Source organism: Bidens hawaiensis, unplaced genomic scaffold (assembly GCF_021521415.1).
Source record: "Bidens hawaiensis isolate Kalapana, Puna unplaced genomic scaffold, B.hawaiensis_p1.1 tig00009443_1, whole genome shotgun sequence".
Classification (NCBI taxonomy): Eukaryota; Viridiplantae; Streptophyta; class Magnoliopsida; order Asterales; family Asteraceae; genus Bidens; species Bidens hawaiensis.
The window spans coordinates 400,326-416,716 of NW_027491698.1; the positions used below are offsets into that span (position 1 = coordinate 400,326).

At 35.1% G+C, this 16,391-nt stretch overlaps 2 protein-coding genes across 2 annotated transcripts; one reads left to right on the top strand and one right to left on the bottom strand.

The window, feature by feature from the left end:
• The first annotated feature begins 4,766 nt into the window (after nt 1-4,766).
• Nucleotides 4,767-5,993, top strand: LOC143532330 (auxin-induced protein 22D-like). The gene is made up of 2 exons (XM_077027414.1): nt 4,767-5,046; nt 5,451-5,993. Exons 1-2 carry the CDS (start codon nt 4,865-4,867, stop codon nt 5,824-5,826), a joined length of 558 nt encoding a protein of 185 aa, XP_076883529.1. The 5' UTR covers nt 4,767-4,864; the 3' UTR covers nt 5,827-5,993.
• Nucleotides 5,994-8,523: 2,530 nt separating this feature from the next.
• On the bottom strand, nt 8,524-11,347 carry LOC143532313 (uncharacterized). The gene is made up of 6 exons (XM_077027399.1): nt 11,214-11,347; nt 10,928-11,049; nt 9,282-9,417; nt 9,119-9,198; nt 8,847-9,039; nt 8,524-8,745 (listed from the first exon to the last, which is right to left on the bottom strand). Exons 1-6 carry the CDS (start codon nt 11,272-11,274, stop codon nt 8,639-8,641), a joined length of 699 nt encoding a protein of 232 aa, XP_076883514.1. The 5' UTR covers nt 11,275-11,347; the 3' UTR covers nt 8,524-8,638.
• Nucleotides 11,348-16,391: the final 5,044 nt, after the last annotated feature.

Consider the following 16,391-nt stretch of genomic DNA (forward strand, 5'->3'; position numbering starts at 1 on the left):
AATCATGTGTCATGTTGCCACGGTGATTTTCAATTAATAAGTACTTGGTGTTAAATTCCCCTATTTTTGCTTTCTAGGTTCTTGACCTTCTAAAGATCCATGAGTCAAGTACTCTTTGTCAACGGAAGAAAAAAACGCTTCACGAGAATATCTTTACAACTCATTAGTGTATTTCGAAGTCTAGAAATGAAGTTATCTTTGAAAACAATACGGTGACCTTAAAGAAAACCTTGGATGATTTAAAGTCTCAGGATATCTTTGGATCAAGAACAATACGCTATCCTTTAAATAGTATTTCATGACAAGATTGGTGTAACTTTTTTATAGTTTTCGGTTGTTTGTCTAGTATTTGTTTTGTCTTAGCGTCTTGCTAGTGGTTTAATGAAAGTTGACGTTCCATTAAAAATAATCTTTGTTTGGTTTGTTTGGTTACCGGTTAGAATTTGCAAACCGAATCAATAGTTGGACAAACTTTAAATCTTTTATTCCTTATATTCTTTTATTTCTTCTTATTTATTTACTACTCTATTCTCTATATTTTAGTGGGTCTATAATTTGTTTATTACAGATTCTATATTTTGCTAACATTGTCAAATTATTCATATCACCATCAGGATTTTGAAACTAGCTCGATTAAAGAAAAAATAAGATAGTCGGTCGGGTAAATAGTCTGATTATTGAACGCATTTTATCTAACAAAAACCTTTGGTGGATTATATTTCAAATTTTCGACCTCAAGGTTAGTAAGAAACGAAACTAGAAACTGGACGAGTAAGCAGACTGTGTTAGATTTGATATCAGTGGCACAACTTTATGGTTGAGAATATATGCGATGGTCCAATTCTTTTGTAGTTTTGTATATTATCTTTATATTTTTTAGAGGTTAGTTTGGGTGTATTTTTGTGGCTACGGTTCGCTCTAGTGTTTTGGCCTCTTTCCTCAGCTTGCAGATAGGATAAAGTATAAACTACGCGGCCGTGGGTATAATATAGTGCGATATGCATGTTATGCTGAAAAATGCTAATATATATAACAATCATACTTGGTCTTATCTTACTAAATGAGTTATTGTATGTATTTAAAAAAATAAAAATAAATAAGTCTAAGGTGGTATCATTTTGTGATTTAATATGGTTAACTAAATGTTAGTTTTACGGATATTCACTTACTTGGATATCACTTTTTGCAAGTCAGAGTGTTTTACGCGTTAGTCGGTTTTTTCTTGGAACTGTTTGGCGCCATCCTCAAGCGTCAAACTAAAAATGGGCATTTGTAATTTCATCAGAGGTGTTGATGTTGCTACAACAATAATGAGACAATGAGTCTATGGGGTTGCCGGTATGTCGTCTTTAAGGCTTGCTCCTGCAACAAGAACTCAAATTGATTACCGACTAATAATGGGGTTGCTGCCTTGCTTGTATGTCGTCAATGGGGTTGCTGGTATGATATCGGTTAAAAGCTGACAATGAAAAGAATAACAAACGTGAGTCTTCAATCCGAAATCATAAAAATAAATACCGGTGGCCAAAACCGATGTTCGATTGATATTTGTTTGGTATAGTACTCGCATTTGATACAATTTTTTTCCATTGGATGGTATTGCCATTCGATATAAAATGTTTTCCATACATGTAAATAATAATAATCGCAACGAGTACCCTTCAATCAACATCCTTTTCAACTTTTTAAATATAAATAATTTTAAAGCAATGATCAATTGTACTAAAATTACTTATTCAAACACATTTGAAAGCCGTTTACAATACTAAAAATTAATTTATTTTAAGAAAACTCTGTCTTTGTTAAATTTTTCTTTAATACAACAAAGAAATTTTAATATTTAAAAGTGTTGGCAAACGTTTCAGTTAATTATATATGAAAGTCCACCGACGTTACAAATTGTTTTATGATTATGTTGGGTGTAATTGTAACCCATATTTTAGGGACATAATTGTGTAGTCTTTAGTCATATAAAATAACTAGACTACTCAAATCTAAAATAAATAAAGTTGAATATTCGCCATTAAATAATGAATGACCTGTCTAACTTTTGTCCTAAAACACATGTCTAGGAGCATTTAGTGGACATAAACTATCATTTGCAAGTGTAAAAGTTTATATAAATTTAGATTCCAAATTCTCTTATATCACCAAGAAGACCTTTGTTTTAATTCAAAACTTATTTTATTTACAAACAATCAATATCAAATAACCTTTGTACGTATTGAAATTTTCTTCAATAATATGTTGGTAATGTGAACCATAAAATTAATTAAATAGGTGTGCCATTCTATTTTTTTTTTAATTTCTTGTCATATCGATATTCTATAACGCCTTGTTCTTGAGTTTTTTAACCAAGAAAAGAAAAGGAAATAAGAGGGAAGGATAAGAAAGGGAAGGGAAAGGAAGAATTTTTTTTTTAATTAGGTGTGTTCTTGAGTTGGAAGAAAATTAGAGAAAATGAAATGATAACTATGTTAAAAAATAGTTATCCTTAGTAATCATCCCATTTTTGGAAGGATAACTTATTGAGAAAATACATTAATTTAATCCTTCCTAACTCCTCCTACTCATTTAGATGTGCCCATATGTGTTTAAACAGTATGCATCTAAAGTGAATACTAATATCTAGATACACAAATACTACATGAATCACACAAATCTTATTCACCTATGTATTGTACGGACCGACAAAAAACCACAATTCTTAACATATATGAAATAAAAACCACAAATCCATAACACACTTGATACAAAAAATCATGAAAGCAAATCATAGCATTCATAAAAATTTAATAGCGGGTTCTAACGAACATAAGTGAGACGTCGTATATAAACATGTCTTTAAATTTATGATTTTAGGAGAGTATATTTATTTATTTTTAATTGTTTAGTGAATATTCAGAATTGAATTTCCGTCAAAATTCTTAATTGTTTTCCGGCCAATTTTTTATTGTTTTGTTTGTCCAATTCTAAAATTTTCCGCCCAGTTTTTTATTGTTTTCTTTGTCCAGTTCTAAAATTCTGTCTACTTTCTGTTTTTTTTCGTCCAATTTTTTATTTTTTCTTTACTAAATATTAAGAAACATAATTTCCGTCCATTTTTTAATATAGGTTGCCCAAAAGCGGTACTCTTTGGGTTATGATCTTTAATCTTTAATTTAATATTCCTGAAATATTAATTATAAAATTACTAATTTTTTATTAACATTTACTAATTATAAATATACTAAATTTACTAACTTAAATACAATATTGATCTTTAAAATTAAAATACATATTAAATTATAATATTCATCTTCCAAATATAACTTATTCTAGAATTTAATAAAAATATTAATGTATATAACTGATTCCATTATTAGTTGACCTTTTGACAATAATTTGAAATTCAAATTCAAATTATTACTGGCTATATTTAAAGGTTGGACTAAATTAACTATAATTAAGGAAATAATTTATGTTTTTATATAATATTAAATTATATAGTAGGCACGCAGAGTTGGTGAAGATGACCCATTTGGATGGGATGCCACAAATATCTCCATTAGTTCATAGCAAAGGTTATGGTGCGCATAACCCTCTATATCTATTAGTCATGTTGTGCTGTATCATTCGATTCTAATATCAAAAACAGTTCCATCTTGATTTATTTTTTGTTTGGAACTTAATTGTATTTCAAAATTTTATTATCTTTATGTTCTTTTTGGTTTCTCGTGCAGAATGGACCTTGTGAAACAAATGCTGTAATTGAATTCTTTATGAATAATCTTCAAGTAAGTCTATTGATATATATACTATATTATTTACACTTTATTTGGTTTATTCTTATATTTGTTTAGCAAGTCTCCTAAAGCTGAGTTTTCCCATCGATCAAAATCTTTGCTCACATTTTTGGATATGTTATATGATGATATCATTAAATTTGAGAATTTGGTTGAACTCATTTACAGTTTTCTATTACTAGGCGATGGGCAACTTCAAACTTAAAATATGTGCAACAATTCAACGTCAACTGCAAGTACTAATTAGACATGGTTTTTTATTACATGTTTTTCTTATATTTATTATTTTAGAAATATAGGCAACTTTGTGTGACTTAAATGGTACTGCTTGGAATGATACATAAGCCTTTTGATTTCAAAGTTTTTAAAGTCTGACATTGGTAAATCTAGAAAGCTAGCCTTGGATTTCTAATTGTTACTCATAATTAAACATGTTATTATGTTAATTGTTTATTTAATTTGGATGCTATTGTTTTATTATATTTTCATGTGGTAAAGCAAAATGAGTATCTTTTGGTAGAATGTTTGAAGGAGTTGATGGCGGTTTAATATGAAAGAACATGTTTATGTCGTTTGTTGATGTTTTTTGGTTGTTTGATGTATATTAACTTATTGTAACTTTTAATATCTAGATAATGCAAATGGTTAAAGTTTTGGTCCAAAAGTTTGAAAAAGTTTTGTGTTGCTTGAATTTGTTGTTTAAATTTATTGTGTTTGTTGACATTTTTTTCCACCCATGTTATACCCTAGTTATAAACATTATTTATTTACACACAAAATAAAAACAAATCCCAAAAAGTAGTTGATAAGGGCGCGTGTGGTGAGTGTGCGAGTGAGGCTGACGAAAATTCGCAGAAGTTGATGCACCAAGATAGGAAGGAACCTAAAATCCCAACCACAATCTTATTATTATCTATTATATATATAACCCACACACACATCCATTCTCAACACAACACAACACAACACAACACAACAAACACACCACTTTCCTCTCAAACTCACCGGAAGTTATCCACAAACTAGCCGGAGATCATCATCTATTTCAAACCACAACTGCCTTATTAACAACCTTCATCATGGATCTCAATTTTAAAGCAACCGAGCTTAGTTTAGCCTTGCCTGGAACCGAAGACTTGCCGGAGAATAACAACACTACCACAACATCACCTAATCCCATCATCAAAACCACTAACAAAAGACCTTCACCCGACATGACTCCCACCGAAACCGATGAATCTAGAGCCGCCCCTCAACCAAAGTAAGTCACATAAAATCATAAAAAAACATGTCGTTTAAATTTTACATGTTCTATCAAAATTCAAAATGATAATTATCATTTTGTCTGAGCTTGCTGCAGCAAGTGTCCTAACTCGGGCAAAATGATAATTATTTTTGCCAGAGTTTGCCTTATTATGTAGCATCAAACTCTGGCAAAAATGATAACTATTTCTACCAGAGTTTGCTTTTTCATGTAGCAAGGTAGCAAACTCCGCCAAATGATAAATATTTATATCAGAGTTTGATGACTTGCTAGGTAAAACAAACTCTGGCAAGCGAACTCCAAGTACAAATGCTTTTGTACATGTTTAAAGTAAAAATAGTTCATTTTTTTAATGTACCCATATGCATGAACTTATATGTTACTTGTTAAATAATTTTCAGGGCACAAGTGGTAGGGTGGCCACCGGTGAGATCTTACCGTAAAAACGTATTACACGGTAAGAAAGCCGAACCCGAGGCGGGTTCGGGGATGTTTGTGAAAGTGAGCATGGATGGAGCTCCATACCTAAGAAAGATTGACTTGAAATTGTACAAAAGCTATGGGGAGTTGATGAAGAGTTTGGAAGGGATGTTTGCGTGCATTATAGGGTTGTACAGTGAGAACGAAGGGTACAATGGGTCTAAGCATGCAGCAACTTATGAAGATAAAGATGGAGACTGGATGCTTGTTGGAGATGTGCCATGGGACATGTTTGTTACTTCTTGTAAAAGGCTTAGGATCATGAAAGGGTGTGAAGCTAGAGGGTTGAATTTATAAAAGTTTGTTAATTAATTAATTAAGCTTAAGTTTTTATTTGAAATGTGAAAATGGTTAATAGGATGTTTGTATCGAATTTTCATGATGTGTTAGTGTACAACGAGGATTTGAGTTTTTGAAGGACAATATACAAATATGTATAGATATGTTCATGATGTGTCTTTGTTCATCAAGTTTGATTACTTCATATCCCATGATCAACTTTGATAAGTTAATATGTAGTTTCCGGTACCACGAAAACACGAACACAAATGGCAAAACGAGTAAGCCTCAGGTCCTAACAGGTTCGATGGTTGGCTAGTTTGTTTTTATAAGTTTTCGAGAAGGATTTTCGATAATTTTAAACCGATTGAATAATATATGCCCAAATTTAAAAGTATAAGAGAAAACGAGTTTCTTTTAGTTCAAGACTTTAAGCATGCAAATAATCAAATCTCGAGAGAGGTTGGTGAGTGAAATAAAGCAATGATTTTAGACGTCCGTTGATCTAGAGCCCCAAAATTTTAAAAACGAACAATTTATATGTATGTATTTGACCATCCGTAATCGTAATGGGATGGAGTTGTGTTGTTTTCACACCAAAACGCCCCCCCTCCCCCGCTTTTTGGCATAGCGTTTTGGAGTAAGCGTTTTCTACAAAACGCGGATATGGTACAAATTTTGAGGGTTTTGTGAGAGAGAGGTAGAGAGAGGGGGAGGAGAGAGAGAGACGTTTTAGGGTATTTTCTCACTACACCTGTTTTTTGCAAAATGCTCAAAAGCTTACTAGGCGCCACATGGCGTAAAATGCCAAGATGTGCATAGTTTTGACTACGCGTGATCTTATTGGGTTTAGATTGCTTGACGGTAGGCTTTGTGGTCTATAATTACATATACGCATAGATGACATGAGAGTCACTGAATCGAAAACAATTTTTCTTATGAAAAGAGTCCAATTTTATTATGCGCTTCAAGCCCCCAAAAGATTGAGATATATAGCTCTGAACCACGATATATGATCTTTGATCATTTCGTACTTTAAGAGTATTGATATGCTAAAAACGATATTAATTTTTTTTATGGTTTAATATGTTCATGAGTTGACTCGGTTTCTTGTGTCCAATACGTTCAAATTCATATAATGCTACGGGTCTTGTAAAATTTTTAGACTCACATCGGATTCAAACTTGTTAACCCATGAAAAGAACTCTTTTTAATATCCATAGCTTTTAATACCCATAGTTTTGATCATAACAAATTGAATAATATAAAAATACAATGTGCACGATATATTTGTTTTCTGTCGCTAAAAGTTACACCATTCCACTGAGTTATCTTCTCAAACACGAAAGTAAATATTTAACTATAGTTTAAAATCATTTAAAGAGATTCATTTTTAATATTGAAAATTGAACGCCATCATTGGTCATTATATATACTCCCACTTGAGTTATAAAATAAAGCAAATATGAGACATGAACCTAATGATTAATGATTGTGTCTGGTAAAACCTGTTTTAGGGAACGAATATTGGCCCAAATTAAATGCTTGTTTGGTTGCATTTTAAAATGACTAGGGAAGGGAATAAAACTATTGCAATTTATATCGTTAGTTTAATAAAGTAATAATTTGAAAACGGCATCTCGGTTGCTATGGGAAACTTGTCTGGTATCGCTTAATTAAAGATTTAAAGATGATTATGGTTTTGAAATACCTTATAGAAACAATTTGTGACTGCCAGTTTCCCAAACACCCTCAAAACGCTAAATTATGCTTATACGTTAACTGAAAATACAATAGGCAACTAAAGAGTTCTAATACGCTATGCCAAACTTTATGCTGTTACTTCTAGTAAATACTATACTCGTAAATATAAACATTAACCGGTTATCCATAAAGCAAAGGAGCCCGGTTGAGACCGCAGGTCCTAAAGCAGGCTCGTTTTAAGTAAGTGGTCCTAGACATAGACGTGACTCCTTCCATTCATTCTCAAATTCATTAACCTTCACTTCCAAACCAAGACCATGATGAGACTTTTGAACTTTAAGCATCAAACATGGTATTTAACAATAAAGTTCATAATTTTCAGATTCCACCTTAACCTTTTTCTGTATAAACATTTTAACAGTACATAATTACATCAATGCCAACATGGTTATAATAGGAACTTTGTTACTTGTTAATGAGTTGGTCCTTTCGATGTTGATATACAACTAAAGAAAGGCAAACAATAAAGGCGGGGAAGTAATTGCGTCAAGAGCTCAAGAAGTTTCAGTTCGTGAACAGCCAGCTGCCAACAATTAGGCGCAGCTTAAAACAATATCCACACGTTTCAAATGTATGTGAAAGATATCTAATGTAACCGATTATAATTCGTAAAATTTATATATTATTTTAAGTTGAGCTGCCAAACATGGATGCATTTAATTATGCCGAGCATCTTCATGGTTACAAAAGGTTTTTTAAACATCATGATGATAATGATGATGCATCTATCACCTCTCATAAAAAGAGTGATTGTAAAGTTAGTTCCTAGATCTATATGGATTTTGTCATCATATTAAACATTTCATTATTTATAAACTTCAAAATAAAATGGCTACACAACCCAACCCGTTTGACCCGTTACCAAACTGCACGACCCACCCGTTTTCCCACCTTTAACTCTCCAAGTTTCCATGCAATATGCAGAACAAGAAATATAAGACTACATTTCAGACATCTCATAATAGAAATAGTAATATGCTAAAGTCTAAAAGAAGAATTTACAAAACCAGAAGAAAAAAATGAGAAAAAAACAATGGTAGGAACTTAAAGCTCACCTTCTCCGTAATCACTTTTGATTTAAGTTTTGGGGCTGTGCAAAAAAATCTTTTGCATTTCTTGCTACATCTGCCTCCAGAATCGACTCTAGCATGATGTCAGACCCATTTGTATCAGCTGCAATTGACAAATTTAACAAGATTTTTTATTAATATTATTGTTTCATAACATTCATAAATTACTTGGTTGTGTGCACAAAGAAATTAATTTATATTTACCCTTGCGATTAGGCAATAATCCTGTTTCTTGGGCTGATACAGGAAGAACAGTGATACCAGATTCATCGGTAAGCTCACTGATAACTTCATTATGTTTAGGTTCAGAACGCAAAGCTGCTGACTCGGCCAACTTCGCATAAGCTGTAGCTTGGCTGTGCATATCAGATGAGGGTGAGGCAGTTGAGTTATAAACCTGAAATGTAAATAATCAAATCCAGTAACAGTTCTCATTACATATTTTGCACATAGAATTTTAGTTTTAAGCTTTAAACCTTAGAGGCATATGTTGGCAGTGATGGGGTTTGCGCTGGAAGTGTACAATCATCACTAGTCTTTTCAAGATCGGTATTCCCTAAATATTAAAAAATATCATATCAGAGTCATTGGAAAGAATAATATCCAGAAATTATATATTAAAAAAATAGATGGTTAAACCATTTGTGCTTGGAATGGTGCCACCATTTTGCACTAGCCTGCTAGTTAATGAACCAGGATTCACAAAAGAAATTGTTCTGATTTCATGACGTATGGCCTCAAGTTGAGCAATAGTATCCTGAAGTTCCTTGTGCACCTAAATTAGCAAGAAAAAAACTATTAAGAACAATAGCTACATGATTGCACCATCAACTATCAAGCATAAATGCTACAATCAGATCACAAAGCATGTTTCTAGGTTAATTTACTAATGGCCATTCTCTTCAGGCTATATTCGCATACATCCATACATATGCATGCAAACATTTTGAATTTTGATGAAACCTATGCTGTCAAACGAGCTGGGCGCACTCAATGTGCAAAGGTCTCCTCAGGGCTTAGGCGCAAAAAAAGCGACCCCCCCCCAAGTTAAAATAAAAAAAGAAACCTATTATAATTATCATTTAAGATCATCCAATTAGCACCAAAAGTTTTAATTGCTCAAGATTCAAACATTATACGAAAAGATGTAAACCAAAATTTCAAAAGTAATACGAAAATTCAGATTCCAAAGGTTCAAAAGTAATACCAAAGAATTAACAGGATTTTAAGAAAATAACAAGAATTGACTGAAAAAAAGTGTAATAATGTTATTATCAGTAACAAAATATTCAAATAATAGTATTAAATTAGTACTGTGTTAATAATATATACTTGAAGCACATGAGCACAATCATTTAAAACTAGCGCTGCAAACGAACTGAACGTTCAGCGAATAGTTCGTGAACCGTTCGGCGGGAAGTTCGTTTAAGTTCGTTCGTTTTATAGATGAACGAACACGAACAAGAAATTATGTTCATTTAGTTAAAAGAACGCACATGAACAGAGGTTGCGTTTGTTCATTTGTGTTTGTGAACATTCGGTGATCTATTCATTCATGTTAGTTTCTTTATATTCGTTAGTTAAAGGTTTGCTTTATATTTTTATAGAATTTATGTAACTAACAACAAATTTAACTTGTGCGTTGTTGACCTAATCAGAATAAAATCACCGATTGGGGGATTGCTATGTTTATGATTAATATTATCTCAAGTGCTTAACTTTATAATAATTAATGCCTATATGATTTATGTCTAATGTTTTTGATTAAGAATGATGCTTTTTTTCTTTTCTTTTCTTAAATAGATCATGTTCGTTTGCGTTCGTGAACCGTTTGTGACCAAGTTCAATTCCTTAATGAATGAACATGAACAAGATTTTCCGTTTGGTTAGCGTTCATGAACCGTTTGTGAACAAGTCTAATGCTAAACGAACGAACATGAACAAGGCTTCATTCGGTTTGACTCGTTTCGTTTACATCCCTAACTAAAACAATCAGTAGTACGTACAAGCTGGCTATAAACATCAGCAGCAGGAAACCGTGAAAAAAAATCAGAAAAATTGGATGCTGTTGTTGTTGTGATATTGACGGAGCAAACTGTGATTATTAACTAACAAGTCGAACAATATCGAAGGAACAAAGAGCGACTATTAACTAGCACTTCGCAAACAAAAACTCATGTGAATATTTAACTAATCAACTCTAAAATATTTGCAATGTGCAATACTAATGTACATGAAAATTGCATAGTTAATTGTTGATCTATTACAGTTGTAGAGAATGAGACCTGCTTAGCTTGAGACTGCTGCATTACATTGTCGAATTGACCTCGTACCATTTGAACGTATCCAATCGACCGGCCAGCTAACCTCCCGGCCACTCGTGCTATGCGTGGGAGATCCTTGGGACCTAATAACAATCAACATTTTAAATCAATAACCACAAATCAAACCTAATATTAATATTTGACTGCTAAAACGTTCTAATCAAAATACAATTAGCTCGTAATGTGTTTTCGTTCAATCAATTCATCACAGCATCAATCGAATCGAATAAATAAAGGTATCGTGTACCTATGAGAGCCGCCGTGGCTCCGATGAGAAGAAAAAGCTCTCCGTACGAAAGACCTAGCATCGATAATATTATTGAAGGAGAAGATACAGAAATGTTATGACGCCGGAGAAGAAGGATTGAACGCAGGACAGCACCGCCGTGTGTGGTGGTGGTATATGGTGTACAACGCCGCCGGGAATAACCGTATAATAATAATAATAATAATAATAATAATAATAATAATAATAATAAGCGGAAAGCACGTTTGACCCCTTGTACTTTTTGATTTTTTTTATTAATACACCATAATATTGTGTATATACATAATAGCCCCCCCGTATTATCATTAGTGTTGCAAAAATTCCGACTAGGCGACAATTAATCCCTGGTTAATCGTTAGTCCCCATTTCCACTTCACTGATTAATTTGGGCTATTCGGCCACTTAATCGGTCAATGGTCAAATTCGGCCGAAATAAGGATTAATCGAACAAAATCGGCTTTTTCTGATGAGGTTCTGGCCAAAATCGGCGGTTTTTCAGCGAAATTCCGACCAAATTCAGCGGTTTTTGACGAGATTCCAACAATAATAAGCAATATCCAGTGAGGTTCCAATCAATTTCCGGCCAAAATGTGTTTGTATATGTCTAAAACTGAAACTTACATATAAAAATGTGTGCGTGTATATATATGATGTACGTAAAATTATACATCTTTTTAGCATCAAATAATCTTTAAAAACTGCAACTTTTATCAAATAGTATAGCTCAAAAGGCTACTTATCACATTAAAATGCAATTTCATGTAAACACAAGCCTTAAACGAAGAAACAAGAGAAAAGACGAAGAAAAACGAAAGAAAACCCAAGAAAACCCTCAACCACGCCCCCGTGCTCCTAGAACCATGCCCCCATTGCAAGAAAATACAAATACTGGACACAAAAGCAAGGGTCCGTGCTCAATCAACCACGGGGCCGGGGTCACATTTCAGATAAGACAAAAAGAATGCCGTGCCTCAGGAAGCACGCCCCCGTGGTGAGTCATCATGTACGATCTGACAGCATTTAATGCGACTGAACATGTGGACACGGGGCCGTGCCTCTCACACCAGACTGCCTATAAATAGAGGCTCATGTTGCACTCATTTGGTGTGCTTGAAGAAAATCTTTAAACATGTTTCTCTTATAAAAACACCCACATTACATCCATCTTGAAGATCTTGTGAGGAGTTTGAAGTCTTGGAGGTTACCATTGTTAGAGCCCAAATTTTAAAGTCGGATCTATGCTCAGGATCCCGAATATGTTCAGGATTCTCGAATAAGTTTAGTATCCTGAGTATTAATACTAATAAATAGATATTTCTCTCTTGGTGTTGATTTATAATTGCAGATATTAATTGTTGATTTAGTCCATGCGAAATACACGGTTGGTGGTTGAAGAAAACGCGTCAAATGTGTTATAACCGTTAGGAGTAAAGGCCAATTAATGGTTAACGGTCAAATATTGACTGTATGCTGAAATCTTGCACTTATAGTTAATATTAGCACGTGGAAGAACTCTATTATTGTCAGGAATCATTTCTATGTTTAAGGATCCCGGATTTACTAACAGGTTTTCAATATTCGGTATCCCTGATAATTGCTAACTGTTGTATTATCCTCGAATATTTGAAGTTATTTCGCAGATGGGACTATGTTTGACAAGTGACTCCTTAAAGAATCGGTCAAAGACGTGAGGAGTAACGGCTAAGAGACCAAGTCCAACACATAACTTCGCATTTAAAGCCATTAAACCACGAGATCAAAGCAAGAAACATTTTTATTAAAGACAAGGGCGGATTTCCCGGGATTTCAGTTGTAACTCTTTTCTTATATAAATGAGCTGATAATATCATTAGAATGGACACCTTCACTCACCTAGCTACTAGCATACACTGTAACACATAGTTCACGATCACTTATCAGCTCCACCATTTGTAATCACCGGTTTTATTATTAATATAATTGACGGTGATAGTTTTCACCGTCCGGGGGTTTTTTGTGCCGGAGATTATAATAATCAAGTGTTAATTCGACCAAAGATTACGTTCTTAATCTTTGACCGAAGCAATTCGACCAAAGATTACGTTGTTAATTCTTGACCGAAACAAAGATTATCATAATCAAGGGTTTTTTCCCTCGGGATCAAATCATTGTGTTCACCCTATTTTTGATCAAGCACTCCACCTCACGCACTAATTTGATCAAAAATTACTTTGTTAATTTTTGACCGAAACAATTTGGCGCCCACCGTGAGGCAACGGTGCTTTGATAATTATTCACTCTCAAACGAAGCCCTAATCTCAATATCCACAACATGTCTTCCCAACCAAAGATTGTTTCTTCCTCTGCCGCAACCTCAGATTCCTCAGCGAGGCCGCCTATGCCTCTCCCTCCTGCTGGTGGTATCCCGAAGAAACCTGACAACGTTCAGAAGAAACCTGCTACTCCTGTATTCTCAGGTTCGAGGCCGTCTCCCTAGGATCCCGTTATGGTGTCCAACAACGACCTTCTGTCTCTGTACAGACGGCCACAGGAACAGATGGATCGCCAGAACAAGACCAACCAGATGCTCATGAGGGAACTGGAAGATTTCAAGAAAGCCAAGAAGCCGACGGAAGAATTCACACCACTAGTCCCGAGATCTCTGGATTTCACTCCTCCAGGATCTTCAGGATTGGTGCATCCAGAGCCGACCACGGCGTACAACTATGGACCCCCATCTTTCCAGCATTTGGGGTCTGCGGGATTTCACTTATCTGGATCTCAAGGATACCCGTATGCGTCATCTGCTGGGCCTTTTCAACATGCAGGATCCTTAGGATTTTCACAGCCAGGAGGACCCTCCGGATTGTTCCAACAGTCTGGATCCTCAGAATTGTTCCATCAGGCTGGTCCTTATCAACATGCGGTATCTTCAGGATTAGCTCAAGCTCAGCAGCCCTCAGGATCCTCTGATGTGCATCAGGGAGACTTTATCTCGATGCAGGCCAATGCTCCAACTGCTCCGCTTACCAACCCTGGAAATACTATGTTTGGGAATACGAGCTACAACGCCCAGACCGCTCCTCAGAATGTTAATCAGGGTAACTCTTTCAATACGATTCCATTTAATGCTAGTCAAGTATTTTTGCAGGATGCAGACATAAGTTCGGGTTTAGCCCGAGAATTACAAAAACTTAAGGACATGATATCGAATGTCCCCGGCGTAATCCGTCCCATAGCTGAAGTTCCCACTGATAGTCACAAGATATCCCGGTTTGTGCCATCAATTAGGGACGTACAGATCCCAAAACATTTTCTAACCCCAAATATGAAACTATATGATGGCTCAATGGATCCTGAGGAACACGTCGCACAATATAGAGAACGTATGGAGATCAATCCAATCCCTATGGAAATCAAAAAGGCATGTCTTTGCAAAGGGTTTGGGTCTACCTTGACTGGAGCAGCCATGAAATGGCTACTGAGTATTCCTCCTAACACTATCAATTCTTTTTCTCATTTAGTTAACATGTTTAATAACCAGTTTTCTTGCAGTAGAACTTTTGAGAAAATGACAGGTGATCTTTATAGGGTTACCCCGAATCCTGGGGAATCCTTGAGAGATTTTATTACCAGGTTTAGTAAGGAGTCGCTGGAAATTCCGAATCTAAACCCAGCTTCAGCAGTGGAAGCTCTCAAGTTGGGGTTAGAAAAAGGCTCCTCTTTCTATGATGATCTCGTTATGACTCCGTGCAGGTCATTAGACGAAGCAAGAAGCAGAGCTCTGAGGTTTATCAGGCTAGAAGACGACAAGAAAAACTTTAAGGACGATATCCCGAAGTATGATCAGACGAACAGGAAATCCGAATCCCCGGGAAAATCGTATCGAGCAAAACATTACTTCAAGCCTGATAACCCCAGGATTAATGCAGTAGATGAGGAAAATGATGAAGAATATCCTAAGATCTCTGAATATTGTTTTTCTGTTGATATTGGTGGATTAATGTGTGCCATGCAAGATTTAGGTGAGAAAGCCAGGTGACCAAGGAAAATGGAGAGACCAGGAGCCTGGAAAGACAAATCAAAATGGTGTGCCTTCCACAAAGACTTTGGGCACTTGGCTGATGATTGCATTGCACTCAGAAGGGAAATCAGCTATCTTCTCAGCAAGGGCCACTTGAAAGAGCTACTCGGCAAGAAGAAGGGAAGAAAGCAGGATCCCGAGAAAATTCCTGAAAAGACAACTCCTCCACCAACGGATGCAAGAACAATCATGTTCATATCCGGAGGATCCGACATCTGTGGAACCTTCTATTCTGCTGCAAAGAGAAATGCTAACCAAAGAAAGTTAGAAGTGGCTGACAGGCCAACAAAGACATTTGTTCTCACTCAAGAGAGGATTATATCCTTCGATGAAAGCAATAGAGTCGATGTTCAGGATCCTCATCATGATATTTTGGTAATAACTTTATATGTGGCTAACCATTATGTTCGCAGGATCTTCATAGATGGCGGAAGCTCTGTCAACATTATTCAATTAGACGTGCTGAAAAGGATGAATATTCCTGAGGATGAGATCATCCCCAGTTCCTTAGTATTGGTTGGATTCAGTGGAGAAACTAAGAACACTATTGGGGAGATTAAGCTCCTAATATATGTCGAATGGGTAAATAAAAAAATTTTGTGTTATTGACTGTTTATCTTGTTGCAATATTATATTAGGCAGGCCTTGGATACACAACATGAAAGCGGTACCTTCCACTTATCACCAATGCGTGAAACTCCCAAGTCCGTGGGGAGTTATCAAAATTATCAGTGACCAACAAGACGCGAAGAATTGCTACACCTCTTTCATGAAGGGTACTGCTAAACCCCAGCAGGCGTAGCAATTATAGAAGCCAGCACGAGACATAATGGAGGCCAGAGAAAAATAAATTAAAGAAGTACCTCTTTATCCCGAGGATCCTGAAGTCAAAGTGCTGATAGGAACGAGTATTCCTGAGGATATTGAATCAAATCTGCTCGATTTCCTCAAGACAAGGCTGTCAACATTTTCATGGAAACATGAAGATATGACATGTATTTCCAAAAATATTATAACACATAAACTTGGAATTGATAACTCTTTCAGGCCAATCCATCAAAAGAGAAGAAAGTTTGCACCTGAAAGAAACATAA

What these genes read in the sequence shown, in the direction of transcription:
- LOC143532330 (XM_077027414.1), top strand. Translation starts at nt 4,865, where the DNA reads ATGGATCTCAATTTTAAAGCAACCGAGCTTAGTTTAGCCTTGCCTGGA. An exon ending in AGAGCCGCCCCTCAACCAAA is followed by an intron (nt 5,047 to 5,450) that starts GTAAGTCACATA and finishes AATAATTTTCAG; the next exon opens with GGCACAAGTGGTAGGGTGGC.
- LOC143532313 (XM_077027399.1), bottom strand. Translation starts at nt 11,274, where the DNA reads ATGCTAGGTCTTTCGTACGGAGAGCTTTTTCTTCTCATCGGAGCCACG. An exon ending in AGCCACGGCGGCTCTCATAG is followed by an intron (nt 11,050 to 11,213) that starts GTACACGATACC and finishes GATTGTTATTAG; the next exon opens with GTCCCAAGGATCTCCCACGC. An exon ending in CACCATTCCAAGCACAAATG is followed by an intron (nt 9,199 to 9,281) that starts GTTTAACCATCT and finishes TTTAATATTTAG; the next exon opens with GGAATACCGATCTTGAAAAG.